Source organism: Oenanthe melanoleuca, chromosome 3 (genome assembly GCF_029582105.1).
Source record: "Oenanthe melanoleuca isolate GR-GAL-2019-014 chromosome 3, OMel1.0, whole genome shotgun sequence".
Taxonomy (NCBI): domain Eukaryota; kingdom Metazoa; phylum Chordata; class Aves; order Passeriformes; family Muscicapidae; genus Oenanthe; species Oenanthe melanoleuca.
In genome coordinates this window covers 74447107-74464529 of record NC_079336.1, presented here as the reverse complement: position 1 = coordinate 74464529, position 17423 = coordinate 74447107, and the positions used below count along the sequence as shown (strand labels likewise).

The window sequence follows — 17423 nt, the reverse complement described above, 5'->3', positions numbered from 1 at the left end:
TTCCAACTGGACTGTTTTAAATAGGGATAATCTATAACTATCTTGTGCAATTGTATTTTGACAATGTGAAATCATGAACATGAGTAAATGAAAACATACACCATTGTTTTCATTTAACATAGTATGATCTCTCAGGTTATATTTACTATTTGTAGTCATCATATATTTTAATTGGTAGTGGTGAGAAACAAGGCAGGAATTAAAAAAAAATATGCATAGAACTGGAAAAAACAAGTTGAGTCATTGATTCCAGTTCTTTATGAAAACCCAACTGCTTTCAGCATAATCATTGCTGCAGAATGCCCCTTGTGAGACTGAATGTATCAATTATAAGTGTGTAATTTGAAATGTCTTAGATTTCTATAGTTTCATCAGACTTTTCAGATTTTATTTCAGAATAGCACTAAGTCATATTTTTAAATCACTGATTTCTTCTAATAATCATAAAGCATTCAGAGTCTCACTGGTGGTTTCTGCTAGGCCATTGTTGTCCTTTGTGCCAGTCTTCTGAGTACAGCACACAAATTTGGGAAATTTTGCTTCTTTGCTGTTCTAACAGTGCTATGTCTGTGGCAAAGTTTCTGAGATCATGATATCATGAAGCTTGAAGATATGTATGCACCAATTCTGTGGATAGAATTGAACAAGGAAGAGCTAAAGGGCTCCATAAATGAGCAACAATGCAGTAAAAGATTACAGCAAAGGACAGTTTCAGAAGTCTCAGTTTGCTAGCATTGTGTGTAAATGTTAAAAGCACACTTTCTTACCTTTCCTCCTTACTGGTTCTTAAAATTCTTCACATTTCCATGTATCTTTTAATGTTCACAAAACTGAGAAATATATCTGGGAAACCTTCGATATATGCGGTATGTAATAAAATATAAAAGCTAACTGAATTATCAGTAGTTTCACTAGTAAATCAGTCACTAAAAACTACCCAAGGAGAAAGCCTTTCCTATTATAATCATCAATTTGGTCTCTGAATGATTGGTATGAGCTAGTAAATGTACCTGGAACATTTCTGCAGCTCCTAATTACACTATTTTCCATTGCATATGTGCTTGTGGAAGCAATCAACTTTTTTTACTTGGAATGTTGAAGTATGGTGAACAACTAAGTTATTTTGTGGTTGGAAAAACTGTTAAGGTACACTGTTTCAGAAACCGTATCTTCATTATGTGCTGTCAAAGATTATGAATTCAGGAGTATGGACAAAGACTTTGCAATTTTGTGCTATTGAGATTCTAGCAAAGCTTTTCTGATTCCCTTTCCATCAAGTAGCATCCTCATTTCAGCCATTCATGTTGCCAAACCATTTCTAACAAAAGGCCACAAGAGCATGTTCCAAGGGGATTTTGAAAAGTGAGAACAGGAATTAATAATTTCTGGAGACCTACTTCATTTAAGTAGCTCACTAATGACAATTGTGTTTATTATAAAATCCTTAATTTGGAAGGGGAGTAGGGAGAGTTCACAGACTGCAGGTTTGTCATTTTCGATCTGCTATTTAGGGGTTCTCATCTTTCTTAAGCACTGTCAAGTTTGATTAGTGTTAGTGAAGCATCTAAAGATGGTTTGACCAAGAGAATTTTTTTATTAAAAGAGTTGTTTGGAGAGCAATTGTGAAATGAGAGTAACTGATGAAAATCACAGCATTTATAAATTACTTGGTTTATTTCTCGGGTTTTGTCTCAGTGTCTTTTGTTCAATTTGTAGTAAACACATTATTCACAGAAGCAAAGGAGAAGGAGGAATGCAGATGGTGTGATGTCATACTAAATATGAACTCTCTGGTGATATGGAGCCCAGTTCATTAAAAGAGGCATGAAAAAAAAAGAATCAACCAAAAAATCATCTACTGTTTGTTTGGGATCTTGGGCCACAACAGAGCCTTGCTCTGGTTTTATGTATGGCAGTTTAAAATCTCTCAAAGATGGAAATTTTAACATTTATGGCAACCTAAATGCAAAGCTGTGCTACACTGCTAATACTTTTGGGTGATTACAGTTCACTTCCAGTTTGAAATAACTTTATTTAACAAGTGTGCACAACCAAGTAACATTAATGAATCATTACTGTTTAATGGACCCTTTAATCTGGGTCTTGACACTAGTTTCATTTTAACTGCTGTAGTGCCAAAGCTTACATGATGGATTAGAAAAAAAGGAAATTGATTATTATCACAGAAGTGTAAGCAATCCCAGGACTCTATGGGAACAGAGATAATTTTACAGTTGCTACATTCTACTGATTAAGGAAACACTTTTTTTCATGTACAACCAAAATATCACTGGCTTTAAAACTTTTTATTATTATATATGATATTCACATGAACTAACATTTTAGACTTTGATTAACAGTTTTGTTAAACTGAGAAATTGATTAAGAAGTCGTACATCTACGTATGAATCCTCAGGACCAGTTCTAGTTCCTTGTCAAAAGACAACATAGTTTAGTGTTTTTTCTTGCACCTCTTATGTTTTTTTGTTACAGGGCTGTAGTAATGGAAATACCAACACTTGCTGGTGTTTTTCTAGCAACCCATTATAGAAGACCTGGTTAATGATGTGGTTTGGTCCCTTTTATTCCAAATCATGAATAGAAATTAATTTCAGAACTTTTGGGAGTATTAATAGTTGATCGTATTTTCTATTCTGTTAAGTGACTTTTAAGAGATGTTGAAAAGAAGAAACTGCCTGTTTGTGAGATAGCATTTTGTAAGGAATATAAACAACTGCTGTGGTTTTGGGGGAACAAGAAGAGAGCTGTTTTACTCATGTTCAGATGTTACTGTGATACCATTAGTTCTGAAAAGATACCAGGTAGAGGTGTATTTGTTTTCACTTCCTGTTACTTACTTACATCTGTTTTATAAAATTTTTCATTGATTTGGGTTGATCTGCCAATAATTTTCTATATCTGATAAAGCTCACTATTTTTTGGGATGCATTTTAATTGAGTAATTCTACAGAATAAAAGAAAAGTTATTTTTGGAAAGTGACATATCACAAATTATAAACTGGGCGCATTTTTAGTCTAAGTGTAATATACTTTGATACATCATAATGTTTGCATTACTTTCTGCCAGTGGATTGCATCTTGATTTGTGAGGATGCATCCCATTCTACTTTTAATAGAGCAGTGGTGTATTTGTAGGGTTTGCAGCTATTCACAGGTCATCTTTGAAGTTAATTTTATTTCTGTCTTGATATTACTATTGCTGTGAGTGTGATTTCATTGTGATAGTGTCACATGGATTAAAGTGTTGAAATGTTTAATTTGCCAAATGACAGGCTCACAAGTTATGAAGTACCAGCTTGAAGGTGTTTGTGCAACTTTTTCTGGCCTACCTTGAATGTGAGCCTGATGAAACTTCCATTTTGTTTTCATCCTTATTTCTTCCCCATTCCCTGTGTCTCATGCACTGCACAGATGGGTATTACTCATTTGATAAGCCACATCTTTTCTGGGATTTATTTTCTTCTAATTCATCATATGGTCTACTGACTTGATTTACATTGGCTGTTTCTTATTTTCCTGAGGAGAACCTGAGGGAAAGTGACACTGTTTTCTAGTTTTCAGTGTCCTGTTTTGGACAATGATGTAGCATTTTTTTCATGCAAAACCAGGTTCCCACCAGCAGCTCCATGTGCTCAACATTTCTAAAGGTCAGATCCCACATTCTGAAATCAGTGATTTTAAAAGTATGCCCTGTAATGAGTACTTGTAGAAGAGTTTGATGGTAACTTGACTAGGAATTCACCAGGAGTGCATTAAAAAAGGAGATTCCCAAGGTGGTATTCCATTGCCTTCCATCTTATCCATCGTACATCTTTCACTTTCTGCAGGTTGTTAAATAGAGGTCCTGTAAAAAAGTGTCTTCCGTTACCTGAATTAATTTGGCCCAGCCTGTTTACTGGTCTTTTTATAACTATTAGAAGGTGAAAATATCTATGAGAGATTCTGCGGCAATTTCCTTTACCCAAATTTCTGTCTTAGATTTTTGGCTGCTTCACTTTCACCAACATAGAATGTTATAAATCAGTTGAATTACTCCATGCATGTCTTAGTAAATTCTATACTTGTCATATGGCACAGACATTAATAGAGAGCAGGTATTACAGATAACATTATATATACTGATGTTGGTTTGAGTTGAAATGACAAATCTGTCCTGCTGCTTTTTTAAGGTGCTGACTATTCTGGTCAGAGCAGTAGTGCATGGTCTGGCAGATCGTGCTGGAGAGGTATCAAGTGGATTGAAGGGGAAACTGCAAGAGCTCTTGGGCAGAGTCACTTCACGAGTGACAAATGATGGGGCAATCTGGAGACTTTATGCCCAGCTTTATGGAAATGGAGAGAATGATAGTGGTGAAGATATTGAAAAGGTAAGAACTGTAGTGCTATAGTAGAGCATGCTCCTGTTCCAAGCCTTTTGCTTTAATGTTTTTATATGCTCATTGCTTTTTCTTCCTGTTCTTACACCACACGTTTTTGTTACACACAACAGGAGCAAGATATTTTACATCAGTTTTCTTGAAAAAAAATTTTTTTACCAGTGTTTCATTTCAAAGCATCCTATCACAGCATATGTATATTTTCCTGAATTTGTATTCTGAAACTTTTCTTAGCAGCAGTCTAGCATCTATAATCAAATGGTGGTGTGGGTTTTGGCTTTTGTCAAATTGAAATTTTTTATTCTGAAGATAGTATATTGCAGCTTCTGAAAAAAAACCAAAACGGACCTTAAAGGTATAATCCAGTAGTGGCATAAACCATCTATGTTCTTTGCAATCACTAAAGGAAAATGCACTTAAAGTAATCTACACCACAGTTAGAGTACCCAGAGTAGAAATTTTTTGTCCTTAGTTAGCTTAAAATGGAATTAAATAATGCTATTTAATTCTTAGTCTGTGAAACTATTGGTTTCTCTTTACCCATCACTGTTCTTGCTATGTTAGCTTCCATTTCTTGTCCTTATCTCCTCCCAAGGAATTAAGTTGATTGTGTTTTCAGAATAACCACTCTGCACGCCTTGAAGTGTTTACTTCGTTATATGCTGGAGTGTGCTTCAAAAAGTTCAAATAGCCTTGCAGAGTTCAAAAATAATTAAGGGTTATCAGATCTTCACTGAAATTGAAAATACATAAGGTCAGCATTCAGTGTGTGTTCACCAATAGGGAATGGCCTGAGTAAAAAATGCCTTTTTGGAGGATTGCTTGATGTCAAGCACTTAAGATGGTTAGGCCTACAAATTGTATTCCTGTGGGCTTAAATTTGCAATCATTTGTGCCTTGCACTTTGTCTCTTTGTTCTCTGCTCTGTGAAGAGTCTTGTTTAGTCATTGCTGGTGTCTATTGTACCTCCAATTCCTCCCTTTTGTCTTCCCTATTTTTCTTTACAGCCGAACAGTAAAAGGGATTTGGCCTATTTAGAATGCAGAAATACAGACACTGCAATATCCTGTAATATATCCTCAAATTCTTACTCAGACATGCAAAGCAGCAGCAGCCCTGTCTATACTATGAATGTAATCATTTCAGAATCTGGTTACATCACAGTATTTTTAACTAGCCCACTTAAAAACATGGTTTCAATTTGAAGAGTAGACAATACTTTAACTGTGTTTCCTAATCAGACTGGTTGTGGAACACCCAGTCTAGCTTGCCCTGCGAGATGGAGTAATGTTTATAAATACTAAAGGTATGCTTACATGTGTATCCAAATATCCTGTGTATCCTACCATAGAACCAGATCATAAAAGAGCAAAACTGCCTACATCCACAGCATATATTAATTTACATTGTAAAAATTAATTTACAACCAAATAGTCACTGATTTTTGTTATCATATTATGAAGTAAAAATGATGAAACTTGTATTAATTGCTTTACTGCCACAAGCACTATCACGTGTCAGATATTCAGTGAATATAACCGTATCTTTAGAAAATTTCTAGATGTATAGTCAGTGTGCAACCCACATTTATTAGGCAGAAGGTCAATGAATTCTAAAGGGGAATTATTTACTATACTGTGGCATCAAAGGACAAAGAGATGGCAACAAACCTTTAAAAGTGTCATGCACCTCCTTACAAATGTAGGGTTTGACCTTTACTCCATACCCTTCCATTCTGCACCTTATTTAGTGCAGGTTTAATTATATTTAACCGATTTTGTTCCTAACATTGACTTTGAAAGAACAGTCTTGTATGCATGGCTATTGTAAAAGAGTGTCTTGGCTGCTGCGGTTTTTTACTTTTCTGCTGAATACATCTGCTGCCACATGAATCACTAGGGTCTACAGTTAAAATTCACAGCAGTGCTTTGTAAAAAGTCAGACAAGGTTTGCAAGTCAGGAGGGTAAAACTACTGAAGTGTTGGGTTTGTGGTTCTGTTTTGGAGGGGTTTTTTTTAGCTTAGCATATATTTACTCTCACACTTCAATATATCTGAACTGCCACCTCATTCAGTACTTCTTTCTTCCCTGTACTGAATGCAGTCCAGTCCACACCTTTCCCACTGAGGAATCTTTCCAGCCTTCAAGTTTCCTGCTGATCCATCCCAGGCTATGAATCCCTTCTGTTCCTTGAACTTTCCCCAGCTCATAACTGTTTCCTTTCAGAATAAATCCAGGTTCCAGAAGTGCAAACAAACAGCCCACAAGACTTTGAATTCTTTCCTCTCCTTGACATCCGTCAGCAAAACCCCCACAATTTGCTGCTCTGACTCAGACACATGCAGACTGAAATCAGACTGCTGTAAAAACTGTTGTTCCTTCTCTTGGAAATTCTTGCCTCTGCTTGCCAGGACTACAATCAGTTAAAACCTAGGTATTATGAAAAAAATATTAATTCACTCTGGTTTGACTTAATATCCCCTTATTGCCATGTACAGCAGCATGAGCAGTTCAGTCACCTGTGCCAAAATGATTGGAACTCCAGTGCGAGAGAAAAGGTGGAAGCTTCTGGGGTGCCAACCCTCAAAATCAGAAGTCTTTACTGTGCTCATATATATGTACCACACTGAAATTTTTATATTCTTTTACGTTATACTTAAACTCTTTAAAAAGGTAACCAGAGTTGTCATTGAACTAAGCCATGTTATTTCTGACATGTATTTGTTTTATGTTTTTGATGCTGTAGAAAGAAAACAAATTTCAAAAGCAAAAATTAATTTCTTCTGCTACAATATTTTTCCCCTTAATGGGACCCTCCTCCCATATTCTTTACATTTTTTTTCCTGTTCACACTGAGAACCAGAGCAGTATGGCAAGTAATAGCTGAATCTCTAAAATTCCTATTTCCCAAGATTACATATACATGAAGAAAGCTTTGATGTATTCAATTATAATTTTTAGATATTAATTTGCTCTTTGAGGTGCGAATGCAAATATTTTTCTGTTTTTCATGTGCATTTTGTTATAATGACTTGACAAACATGGGTCACATCTATCAGTCTAGACAGATTTTTAAAAGATAAAAATTAGACATGTGTTCCTTTATATGCTTCTCATACTTGAGCTGCAGTATCAGTGAAGAACATCTGTGTTACAGCTGCAGAGGAGAACACTACTCCGACTCACAGGAAATCAAGTGTAGCAAAGATGGATTCATTTTCTGGATTCGCCACCAATTTCATAGATACTTTAATTTAGTCTCCGAGTTGATTTTCTAACATACTAATAATTTTTTTCCCTCCTTGTAGTCACTGCAGTATCTCACGAAGGCACATAAATGTGAAATTCAATCAAGTGATTGGGAGAAAGATGTTTCTTCTTTTAAGGAAGTGGTGAGAGGAGCCATAGAGATTGCACATGGTATGTTCTACCTGGAAAGGACTTTTATTTTTCATGAAGAGTGTAACAAATATTTATTAAGCTTAGTGGCAAAATAATATTCTACTCTACCTGTTTTATTGATTCTTACTACTAGGAGTGCTGTAACAGAAAGTATCATCTTGATAGTGCATACAAAAATATCCTTGGAATGAGGCAGAAATTGTGTAGGGTGAGTCAGTAAACATATGACTGGTAAACATGGAATCAATTAATTTCATGATCTAGCAATTTCATAATGCAAGTGAAAAAGTGCCTGCAGTTCATCTCAGTCCTCAGATCATCACATAAATTGTTTGATTGAGAGTGCCAGTCAGGGAATGAATGAAACTTAGTAAGATTATTCCTTGTTCTGTGACACTTACCTTTAAGAAGGATACAGATACCTGTTATGTTTAGAGTTATCTTCAAAAAATTACTTGTTTAGTTGTTTGGTTTTTTTTACTTTGTGGTTTTTTGAGGGGGATATTACATTTAAAATTGTCTGTGGAAGGTATCAAGATCTTTAATTAAATGTTTTTGTTCAAAAATGATTGCTAGAGTGGTAATGCTTTTTGGTTTTGGGGTCCTGTGTTTGGATTCTAGTGGCTATAAAATGCAGCAAGAACAAATCTAATCGTCAGGAAGCTTTGCAGATACTTTCTTCAGCTCGGCTCAACTTACGTGGCTTGTCATCCAAGGCAAAGGTAGGAATGTTTGAAAGGTAGGAATTTTTGTTTGAAAGCTAGGAATCTTTGTTCTGTTGCCAGAATTTCTGTTTTGAATCAATTATAGATCAAATACCTGCCTGCCTCAGTGCATCATCTGGTGGATGTTCATATCTATGCTGTTAAGGATTCCAGTTTTAAGTAAACTTCTATTTCCCTTCTTCTTGCTAGGCTTTGATTGTAATACTAGTCTAAGAGGCAACACTGACATTTTAGAATAAGGTGGAATTTTACTTAAAATGTTGGGCAAACAGAATTGAGTGTTTGAAAGCAATTAGTCATTTCAATGACGCGTTTAATGTGAGAATTCATGAGATAAACTTGGCAGTCTCAGAAAAAATAGATCTAAACCTGCAGAAAAGACCCAGATGTGTCAAGATTGCTTTGCATCACTTGGAGTGTTTTAAAAAGAGTTATTTATTACACGACAGACCTAATTTTTAATCTGTTTTTATTGGATACCCTGCCAATTCAGATATCAATTACTTGGAAAAGTCATTGTATTTGGATTATACTTCTTCTGTTAAAATATAAATTTTGTCTTAAAGAGAGATTCTTCCTGCTTGTGGAGGGGAGTTACCAGCTGTGGATCACAGAGCTGGAGTTTTATAATGTGTGCTTGTGTTACAAAGTGTTGGTTCGTCATCAGTGTGCTAAACTTGGCTCATTTTCTCTTAAGTCCTTTAATTTTCAGCATAAAAGCCTTGGAAAGTTACATTTGCAAACACAAGTTCTATCTGTAACTCAGCTTTCAGATACAGGCATAGGTAAGACTTTCAAATGTGTTAAAAAAAGAGACCTATGTTTTGCTGTTACTCACAAAATATGATTGTGTTTTCCTTAAAAAAGGTACATAGACTAAGTGTTACTGTAGAGAAAGCACTAAATGATGTAAATTATATGAATACAAGTACAGGTAGTTTATATTACGAAAGATCATGTGATATCTGAAAGATTAAGAATATATGAGTCAAGTAAATTCTATTTTAAGTTCCAAAGGCGCTAATTAAATGAAAGTCTATATTATTGGCAGCTAATGGTTTTATGGTACTTCTGAGCAAACTGTCATATAAGAAATGAAACATTTTATGTGAATCTACTGGTTTTGCATCCCTTCCAAGATGCTGTCTTACTTTGATTTTGAAGTCATATTAGATTTTCAAAGTGTGTTGCAGTTTAAAATCTCAGTCATCAACTGTCAGTTCCTATGCACAAACAGTTTAGCACTGTTTATACCTGTCCAAGCTTGACTGCATCTACTTTTGCTGCCCTGTGAGTCAATATTAGTGTGGGTTGGTTTTTTGGGTTTTTTTTCATTTTCATTTCATCTGAAAAAAGCACTTAAAACAGAGGCTAAGAACAGACTCACTAGTTAAAATTTCAAAAGGAATAAAAGAACAGTGAAAATAACTGATAAAATAAAAGATAAAAATTCCAACATTTTGTAGTCACGACATGCAATTGGAACAAATCAGTGAAACAAAGTCACTGCTTCCAGGATCTCAATCTCTTGATGTTTGAGCTCCTGTGTTGTGCCAGACTCACGAAGCATCCACAATCTGCAGAAGGCTGCAGACCCAAAATGTGCTGCTACTGGGCTCTTTTCTGTTCAGGGCCTGCTGGGCAGTCACATGCTATGGCAAATAGCACAGTGGGCACTTTTCTGGTCCTTGTCCCTATGCATCCTTTGGATCTGACAGGTGGGGTCTTTGAAAAAGAGAAAGGTTATGGAGATGCATTGTAAATGCTTGAAATGTGGGCACTGTTTTGAGGAAACTGGGCCACAAAGCCCAAAGAATGATGGTGCATGAAACTTCCCTAGGCTGTCTCTAGCTGAATAGATTTCTCTAATTTTGTGTAGAGAGGGGGAAAAAAAAAAGAGAGAGAGAAAATAATTATATCATCCTGATTTATTTAGCTGTGTTACCAGAAAGAACCAAACTTTTCTGTCACACTCCCACTGTGACGTTTTTGGGCTGAAAGTCAAAGAAGTTTCTGTACTTGTAGCACGAACATGTTCCTATTTCTGTGTAAGATGTTCTGTATTTCAGTGACAACATTGTTTTGAGGCACAGTGAATACCTCGGTTAAAGCCTTTTAAGTACATTTTTGTTTATATTCATATCTGTATTATCCCATTATGTTTTGATGATATAATGATGCACAGATGTACTCCAGAGCAACTTTTATTTTCTCTATTTGTTTTTTGTCTCTTAATATAGGCTTTGTGTTTGTGTCAAATGAAGTGTGAATCACTCTCCCTTTACATAATGAAGGGAAAACATATGTTTGGGTGTTCCCCCTCCCCATGTTTCTGTGTAGAGGCACCTCACACAGCCTCAGTATTAAATAGATTATGATTGCTCATGAGTTAATTACTTTTTTTTTTTTTTTTTTTTTTTTTTCTGTGAATGTCTTAAGGTCCTTAAGAACAACCTGTTTATATTACTCTGTAGTGTTTTGTTTTCTCTGGTATAACTTAGTTACACATAGGTGAATGCCTCCACCCTTGCATGTCAAATGTGAAAAAATATTTATTTGAGGTTTTGGAGAAAATGAAGCAACAGAATATGACACTGGTCATTAAAATGGTCATTAAAATTATCAACCAGTTTATCAGCAGGTGGGCTTAAACTGCAGTGACAGAATGTGAGATGCTCTTCTAATTTGAGCTTCATGAAAAAGTCCTTTACTTTCAATGGAATCAGGAGTCAGCATAGGCAGTCAGGTCAGAGCAGAAGTCCTATGTCTCCACAGGAGGATTTGACCTTTTTGGCACAATATCAGGTGTGTGGCATAGATTTCAGGTCTGTATATGCAGGGTATGTGTCTATATGTGTTTGTATATAACTTCTGTTTATTAGGCACAAAATGGCCTTTTCTTAGAGAGAGATACCACTGTAGTTTACAAAATTATGAAAAGCAATATAGAGATTATGGGCTTCCTGTATTTTGTCTGTCCACTGAAAGAGAGAAACTGTATGTATCTTTTAAAGGTATTTGTTTCTAAAGTACTTACACATATTTCTTTTTGTTGTGCAGCAACTTTTCATAGATGTAACAAGTAATGAGGTTCATGGTGAGATAGCTGATGAGGTGACAGCTATGGACAACATGATTGCAGAACTTCAGGAGCTGAGCAACCAGCTGAGAGACCAGTGCTGACATACGGACCAAATTTCGGGACAGGGTGACGATAATGACATGTTTCTTTTGCCACTGCTTTTGTTGATGAAATGGTAACAATTCCCAGGCAACAACACTCTCAATAAACACTTTTCTGTACAGTGCTGTTCTTGTGGTCAGCTTTTTTCAAAGTTACGGCTGCCTTTTAAGATTCTTTCTTACCAATCCCACTGTCTTACTGTCTTACCAAATTGCATGTTTTGCTTCTTCAGCCTCAGACTTCTTGGAGAGAGCTGCTGATGTTTGTAGGGTGATTGTGGAGGATTAATTCTGCCTGCTTCGTCCACCTTGGTGCTGGATGCTGGAGGATGCCCCACCCAGGTGGGGAAGCAAAGGAGGTGCTGGTCTGGAGGACATGAAGAAGCAAGCAGTGGAGGTGGGAGCTGAGCCCAGCCTGTCTCCCATTTTAATTCAGTGTTGCTTACAGGGTGGGAGTGGTGTCCTGAGAGCAATAATTTAGTCTTTTTTGTTCTTGAGGTAATTCAGTTCAAGTAGAAAGCTGTTTGTTGCATTAGGATTTGCAAACAGTTATTACTTAAAGCAGTATTGGTTTATTCAATATACATAACTGGTGTCCCATGGGCAATGGACTCATACTTCATTTGGGCCTTTTATAGGCAGGGGGATTTCCCCCACTGAGGCAGTAATAAAATTGCAGTCTAATCTAAAATACTTACATCTGACTAGACCCAAGTGCCTTATTTTCATCTAGACTATATTGCATGATTTCATTTTTCAGCATCTTTGCTACTCCTCTTCTTAAAATAAGATTTTTTTCAGGGTTTTGCAGAAACCTATGTGAAATAATTCCCTCACATATATGGTTTTGACTTGCTCCTCCCTATGAGAATGATGTGGTTATCTATATTCTGGCTTTGCACAGTCTGTGGTAGGATCTGTTGCTGAATGGTAAGAATTTTCTCCCTGAAGAGAAAGCCAGAAGGTACAAGTAAACCAAACAATTATTCGTATTTGAAGCAGCAGTACATGCATACAGTTTTGGTGCATGAAGGGGCAAGCCATCTTGACACATTTGTAAAGCTGCACATCTTTGTAAGGCTTCTTAGAATGGAGAGTAAATTATTTGGTGACAGTATTTAAACACAAGATTCCCACAGAAATTGTAGTAGTAGGTTTACCTGCTAGTGAAGGACAGCTGGCTCCAAAATACCTCTTTGTTGAAATTGCCCAGAAAGAGAGGAGACATTAAAGGTTTTGTAGAGGGGGTTTGCTTTAGCTGCTCTCAGTTTGCTCATACATATAATGAAGAGTCCACCTGACAGAAAAAATAAAAAAGGGGTGAGACTTTTGTGTCAGACTAGCACCACTACCATCTTTTTGATGTGTCATTATGTTTTGATGTGACTTAACCTTATTCACTAAGGAAAAGAAAGTATCTTTAAAACTATTTTGTTCCCAGCACTAAGTTTTTTAGGAAGAAAGGGTTTAGGTGTGGAATAGTTCAGTGACAGAAAAATATGCAGTTTTTATAGTAATCTTATGGCAAATTTTAAACCAGAATTATATCTCATAATTAGCTTGAAAACATGAGATTTGAATTCTGTTGTCTTGATTTAAAAGACAGTAATTCTGTTGAGTCTACCTGAGACTTTTATAGCTGCTGTTTGGCGGTGCAGAACATGAAGCCAGATTCATTTTTGTGTAATGGTTTCTGTCTAGCATTTAAAAAAGATAAATGGAAAGTTAACACTTCATGTGGAATATTAGAAGTCTGTGAAAAACCCTTCAAGTCCTTTCCCTTTGATTTTGTTCTTTTGAAAATTCTTTTTGTTTCTTTGCCTAAGGTGGTCAAGTGAAAAAGTAATTTTGCCTTTTCAGTGTCTCTTACAGTGCTATACATGTTTTCTCAGCAGAGATCTTTTCCCCATTTGTGCCTCCCTGTCTTAGTAGATGCATGGAATGTAAGCAGCTTTGTGTTTCACCTAATACAGGGAGAGCCTGGTGACAACAGACAGGGTGTTCTTGTGGAGTGGGATGTCTAGTGTTATGACAACACATCAGTTTTCCTGTCACAATAATGTAATAGAGGGGACATGTCTGCAGAGACTTATAAATACATAACTTAAAATATGTACAGACGATACACATGGTGTGAAAGATGGCAAGGCAGGAGCTGACTCACCATTAAGGAGTCTGGCTTTTCAGAGCAGATAATGATGACAGAAGACCTCAAACACTTTATTCATGAGACTGAACACCTGATGCAAATCTCTCCACCAGGTATGTACTTGCTACCTCTTCCTGTGTATTGGTGGTGTTTTCATCTTCCTTAGGTACAAGGTGAGCCCGTCCTATTTCTTTGGAGATCATCACAAGCCTTTTAAAACTTTGCAGACACAAAAACCATGTCAGTGTTGTATGGTACTGATTTTCTGTGTTCATGCAAGCAGCATTTGGTTCAGAATAGCTTTAGGAGACCATTGTCATGAAGACAATGTTTCTATAAAAGCTCTGGCTGTCAAAAAAAGTCTGGCTAGTACTGAAAGAGGAAGAATCATTTCCTAAGCAGACTTCAGACATTTCAGCTCTCCATTTTATGGGGAGCATCTGTCTTCTTACTTGGATCACTCTCATGACAACTGCAGAATCCTTGAGAGTTTAGCAAAACTGGACAATCCTTTCCTGATACAGTTGTCACATCTGCAAATACCTCTATAACCCTGCTGTTATTTTCAAAGCTCTTTGTACAGCACATGCTGCCAATTATTAATTAGCGTAGCGTGGACTCAATTAAGAAATGTTGCAAGAATGGCTTACAGTTCACAGTTCACAGTAGAACTTCGGGTACTTTCCAATCTTTTTTGTCTTTCTGACTTCAGAAGTGTTGGGGTTTCTCCCTTTTGACATCTGTCTGCCCTAAGAGTTAATGTGGAGGTAAAACAGATGAGTCTAAATTTTTCAACTTCTACCAACCCAGGCAGGGAAAGCAGCTGTCTCTGAGTTCTGAAGATGAGTATAAGCCAGGAAGTATGATGTATGAAAAAGAATTAATTTCCATGGTCTAAAAGGATTTGTTATTTTGTCATTGACCTAATATGGTTCAACACATGATGTATTTTCAGCCCCTGGTGGTTAGAACCCAGGGAAAATCTTCTGATTCACCCAAAGGGCTGTGTTGGGCTGGGTGTGGTACTAAAAGTTTTTTTGGGGTTGGGACATTACTCATGAGCTGAAGTGAATGTTCTTAGGGCTGGTGGGGCCACACTGACTCAGGCAGGTCATCCCAAGTACAGGCCAGTAAATGTGTTCCATGTCACATTGTCCTCGGTGTTCTTCCACCACTCTGACCGGTGCATTGAGAAATGCAGGTAGCTCTTATCCCATCATTCATGCAGGGCTCTGTACTAAAGCTATGGGAATAAATAAGGCTTTGAATAATATTTCACTGTTACAGATGGTGCGTGTTTTATATCAAATACAGAGGACACATTTACAAGATCAGCTTTCAGATTTGTACATACATTGGTTAAAACTATGCCTCTTCAAAATAAATCAGGCAGAAGAAATGCAAGTATTAATTTTACCCTGCTTTAGAGAAGCTGTAAAGTCTCTTTGAAATTATTTTGACTTGGCTCTTCTCTGCAGTATTTCTGTCTCAATATCAGTGACTGACAGTGCAGATGGACATAATGTATTTCAGGAGATGAAAGGAAGCTAAACAAACTCATTCTATTTCCAGAGGAATACAAACTAAAATAATATACAAGTACCTAATTTTTTCTTAATCTGCATTCATGCAGAGCTGTGTACCAGAAGTGCATACAAAATAGGAAAAAGGTAACAGCTGATAGGGTACAACTTGGGTTAAAAATAAACTGGAATTTGATAGGAAATACTTTACTGTAAAAAAGAAAAGATTGCCATCAACTGGAGTTTTTTTTCAGTGTGATTACTCAAACTAAGCGCTTTGTGTTTCAAAAATTATTTTTAAAAATTGTTTTCATTTTTTTGTTTATATTGTGTCTATATATTCATATGCTTACATATGTACATGTATAAGCACACACATATGCATATACATAGAATCTTGTGTCTGTCACAGAAACAGTTATTAATTCTGGAGGTGTAAGAGCTACTTATACAGAAAGGTACATCTCATGTATGCATTAGAGACTGGGAATCAGACCAGATGTAGGAAAGTCATTCCCGTACATTTTACATGATGTGTTTCAGGCATAAGACTGTTTGAAATCAGGTGAATTTCACAAGTTAGTGGCAATAAAATGTTTATATTTATACAAAACCCAAGGTAATACTGCAGGAGGGCAAGTTTTTGCAGTATTTAGGAGTACTTAAAAATAGATAGGTTTCAATCAACCAGTAGCTTATTCAGGCATGTGCTCAAATATAGTTGCTGCATTCATTAGACAAACATTTCTACTAATCCTTCAGCTACACTAATAAAAGAGCTGAGTGTAGTAGCACAGGGTTCCCTTTTTAAGTGTTAATATCCTTCAAAGACCAAGGTCTGATCATTATTAGTGACAGTATTTGTATTTCAGCAAATTACTTGAAAATTGGGAACTTAACAGCATATTGTAAGAATTCTTTGCTGAAAATGGAGACAATCTTTCTTTTGGGAGCAGTTTATATGATATAGCTAAGGTGAATTCGTTTCTGCTCTTTGAGCGAGCTGTCCAACAACAGCAGCTATCTTCTTGTTGGACATTTTGGTTTGGTTTGTTTTACTATTTTTATAGCATTTGTCCTTTCACTTGCACTTTTGACTTTCCTTTACACTTTTGATTCCCTTGTTAAGGCAAGAAAAGTAAGTTTGTGGATTCAGGCTCTCTTCACTGAACAAGACAAGGATGCCAAGTTAAGTAATTGTTGCTCTTCTCTACTGGGTTAGATGAAAGACCTGTTACAAATTTAATCCACTAATACTGATATAAACTTAAAATGAGCCTCTGCAACAGCAGAGCGGTTTATGATTAAAAATCTATGCTAAATTATTCTGCTTTCTTTATAGAGCTGTTTTCCAAGTTAACCCAAGTATGTATGTCCATTTTTCTGTTTCCAGTTTACTTTGACTTGAATGTTTTCTCAGAACACACCAAGAACGTTTTCATCATCAGTGATGTCATATGTCCCTTCTCAATTTTTTTCCTATTTATTTTAAACCTCAGTGACCTGTGAGTCAACTACAGGAGTTCTTGGTCAAAAATCAGAATAAAAACCAGGCAAAGAAGTACCAGCCACACTGGGATTAGCAGCATGAAGATCTTCAAAACTGCAAGTTAGCCTATTAATGACATCACTGCTGAAGTGAAGCAGCTACATTTTATAAGTTGTTTTTAGTAGTTAACCCCTACAATTCAGCTCTTTTCCACTGTCAGCTCTAAATAAGTATCGTATTCTTTCTGTCTTAAGTGCAATCATTACATTCACTTCCAAGGATTTTTCCTGCTTAGGAACTGTTTTTCAGTTTCTGCTCACTGGAATTGTGATCATACAAGCACAGAAACTATCTTTGTATTTCTTTCTCTACCCTCCCTGGCACAGACTTGAGTTGCCCATCTTTGTAATCTCTCAGCCCTCTGCCAGTTTTGTGACCCTTGGTCCCTGGAGAAACACTTCTAATTTTCATTTTTATTTGTAGTTCTTTGTGTGCTTCTGCCTCACAGCAATTTCATTTTGTCCCACCTTCCCCTCCCTGTAATCTCTCTTCCCT

The 17423-nt window shown here is 36.4% G+C and overlaps 1 protein-coding gene across 1 annotated transcript in view; it reads left to right on the top strand.

The window, feature by feature from the left end:
- The window catches only part of TTC27 (tetratricopeptide repeat domain 27), a 112279-nt gene extending 100450 nt beyond the window's left edge, over positions 1-11829 (top strand). Inside the window, exons 17-20 of the mRNA XM_056488111.1 lie at positions 4191-4388; positions 7706-7817; positions 8421-8521; positions 11585-11829. Coding sequence (XP_056344086.1) covers positions 4191-4388; positions 7706-7817; positions 8421-8521; positions 11585-11707 — 534 coding nt within the window. The 3' untranslated portion in view covers positions 11708-11829. The remainder of the gene's footprint in view (positions 1-4190; positions 4389-7705; positions 7818-8420; positions 8522-11584) is intronic.
- Positions 11830-17423: the final 5594 nt, after the last annotated feature.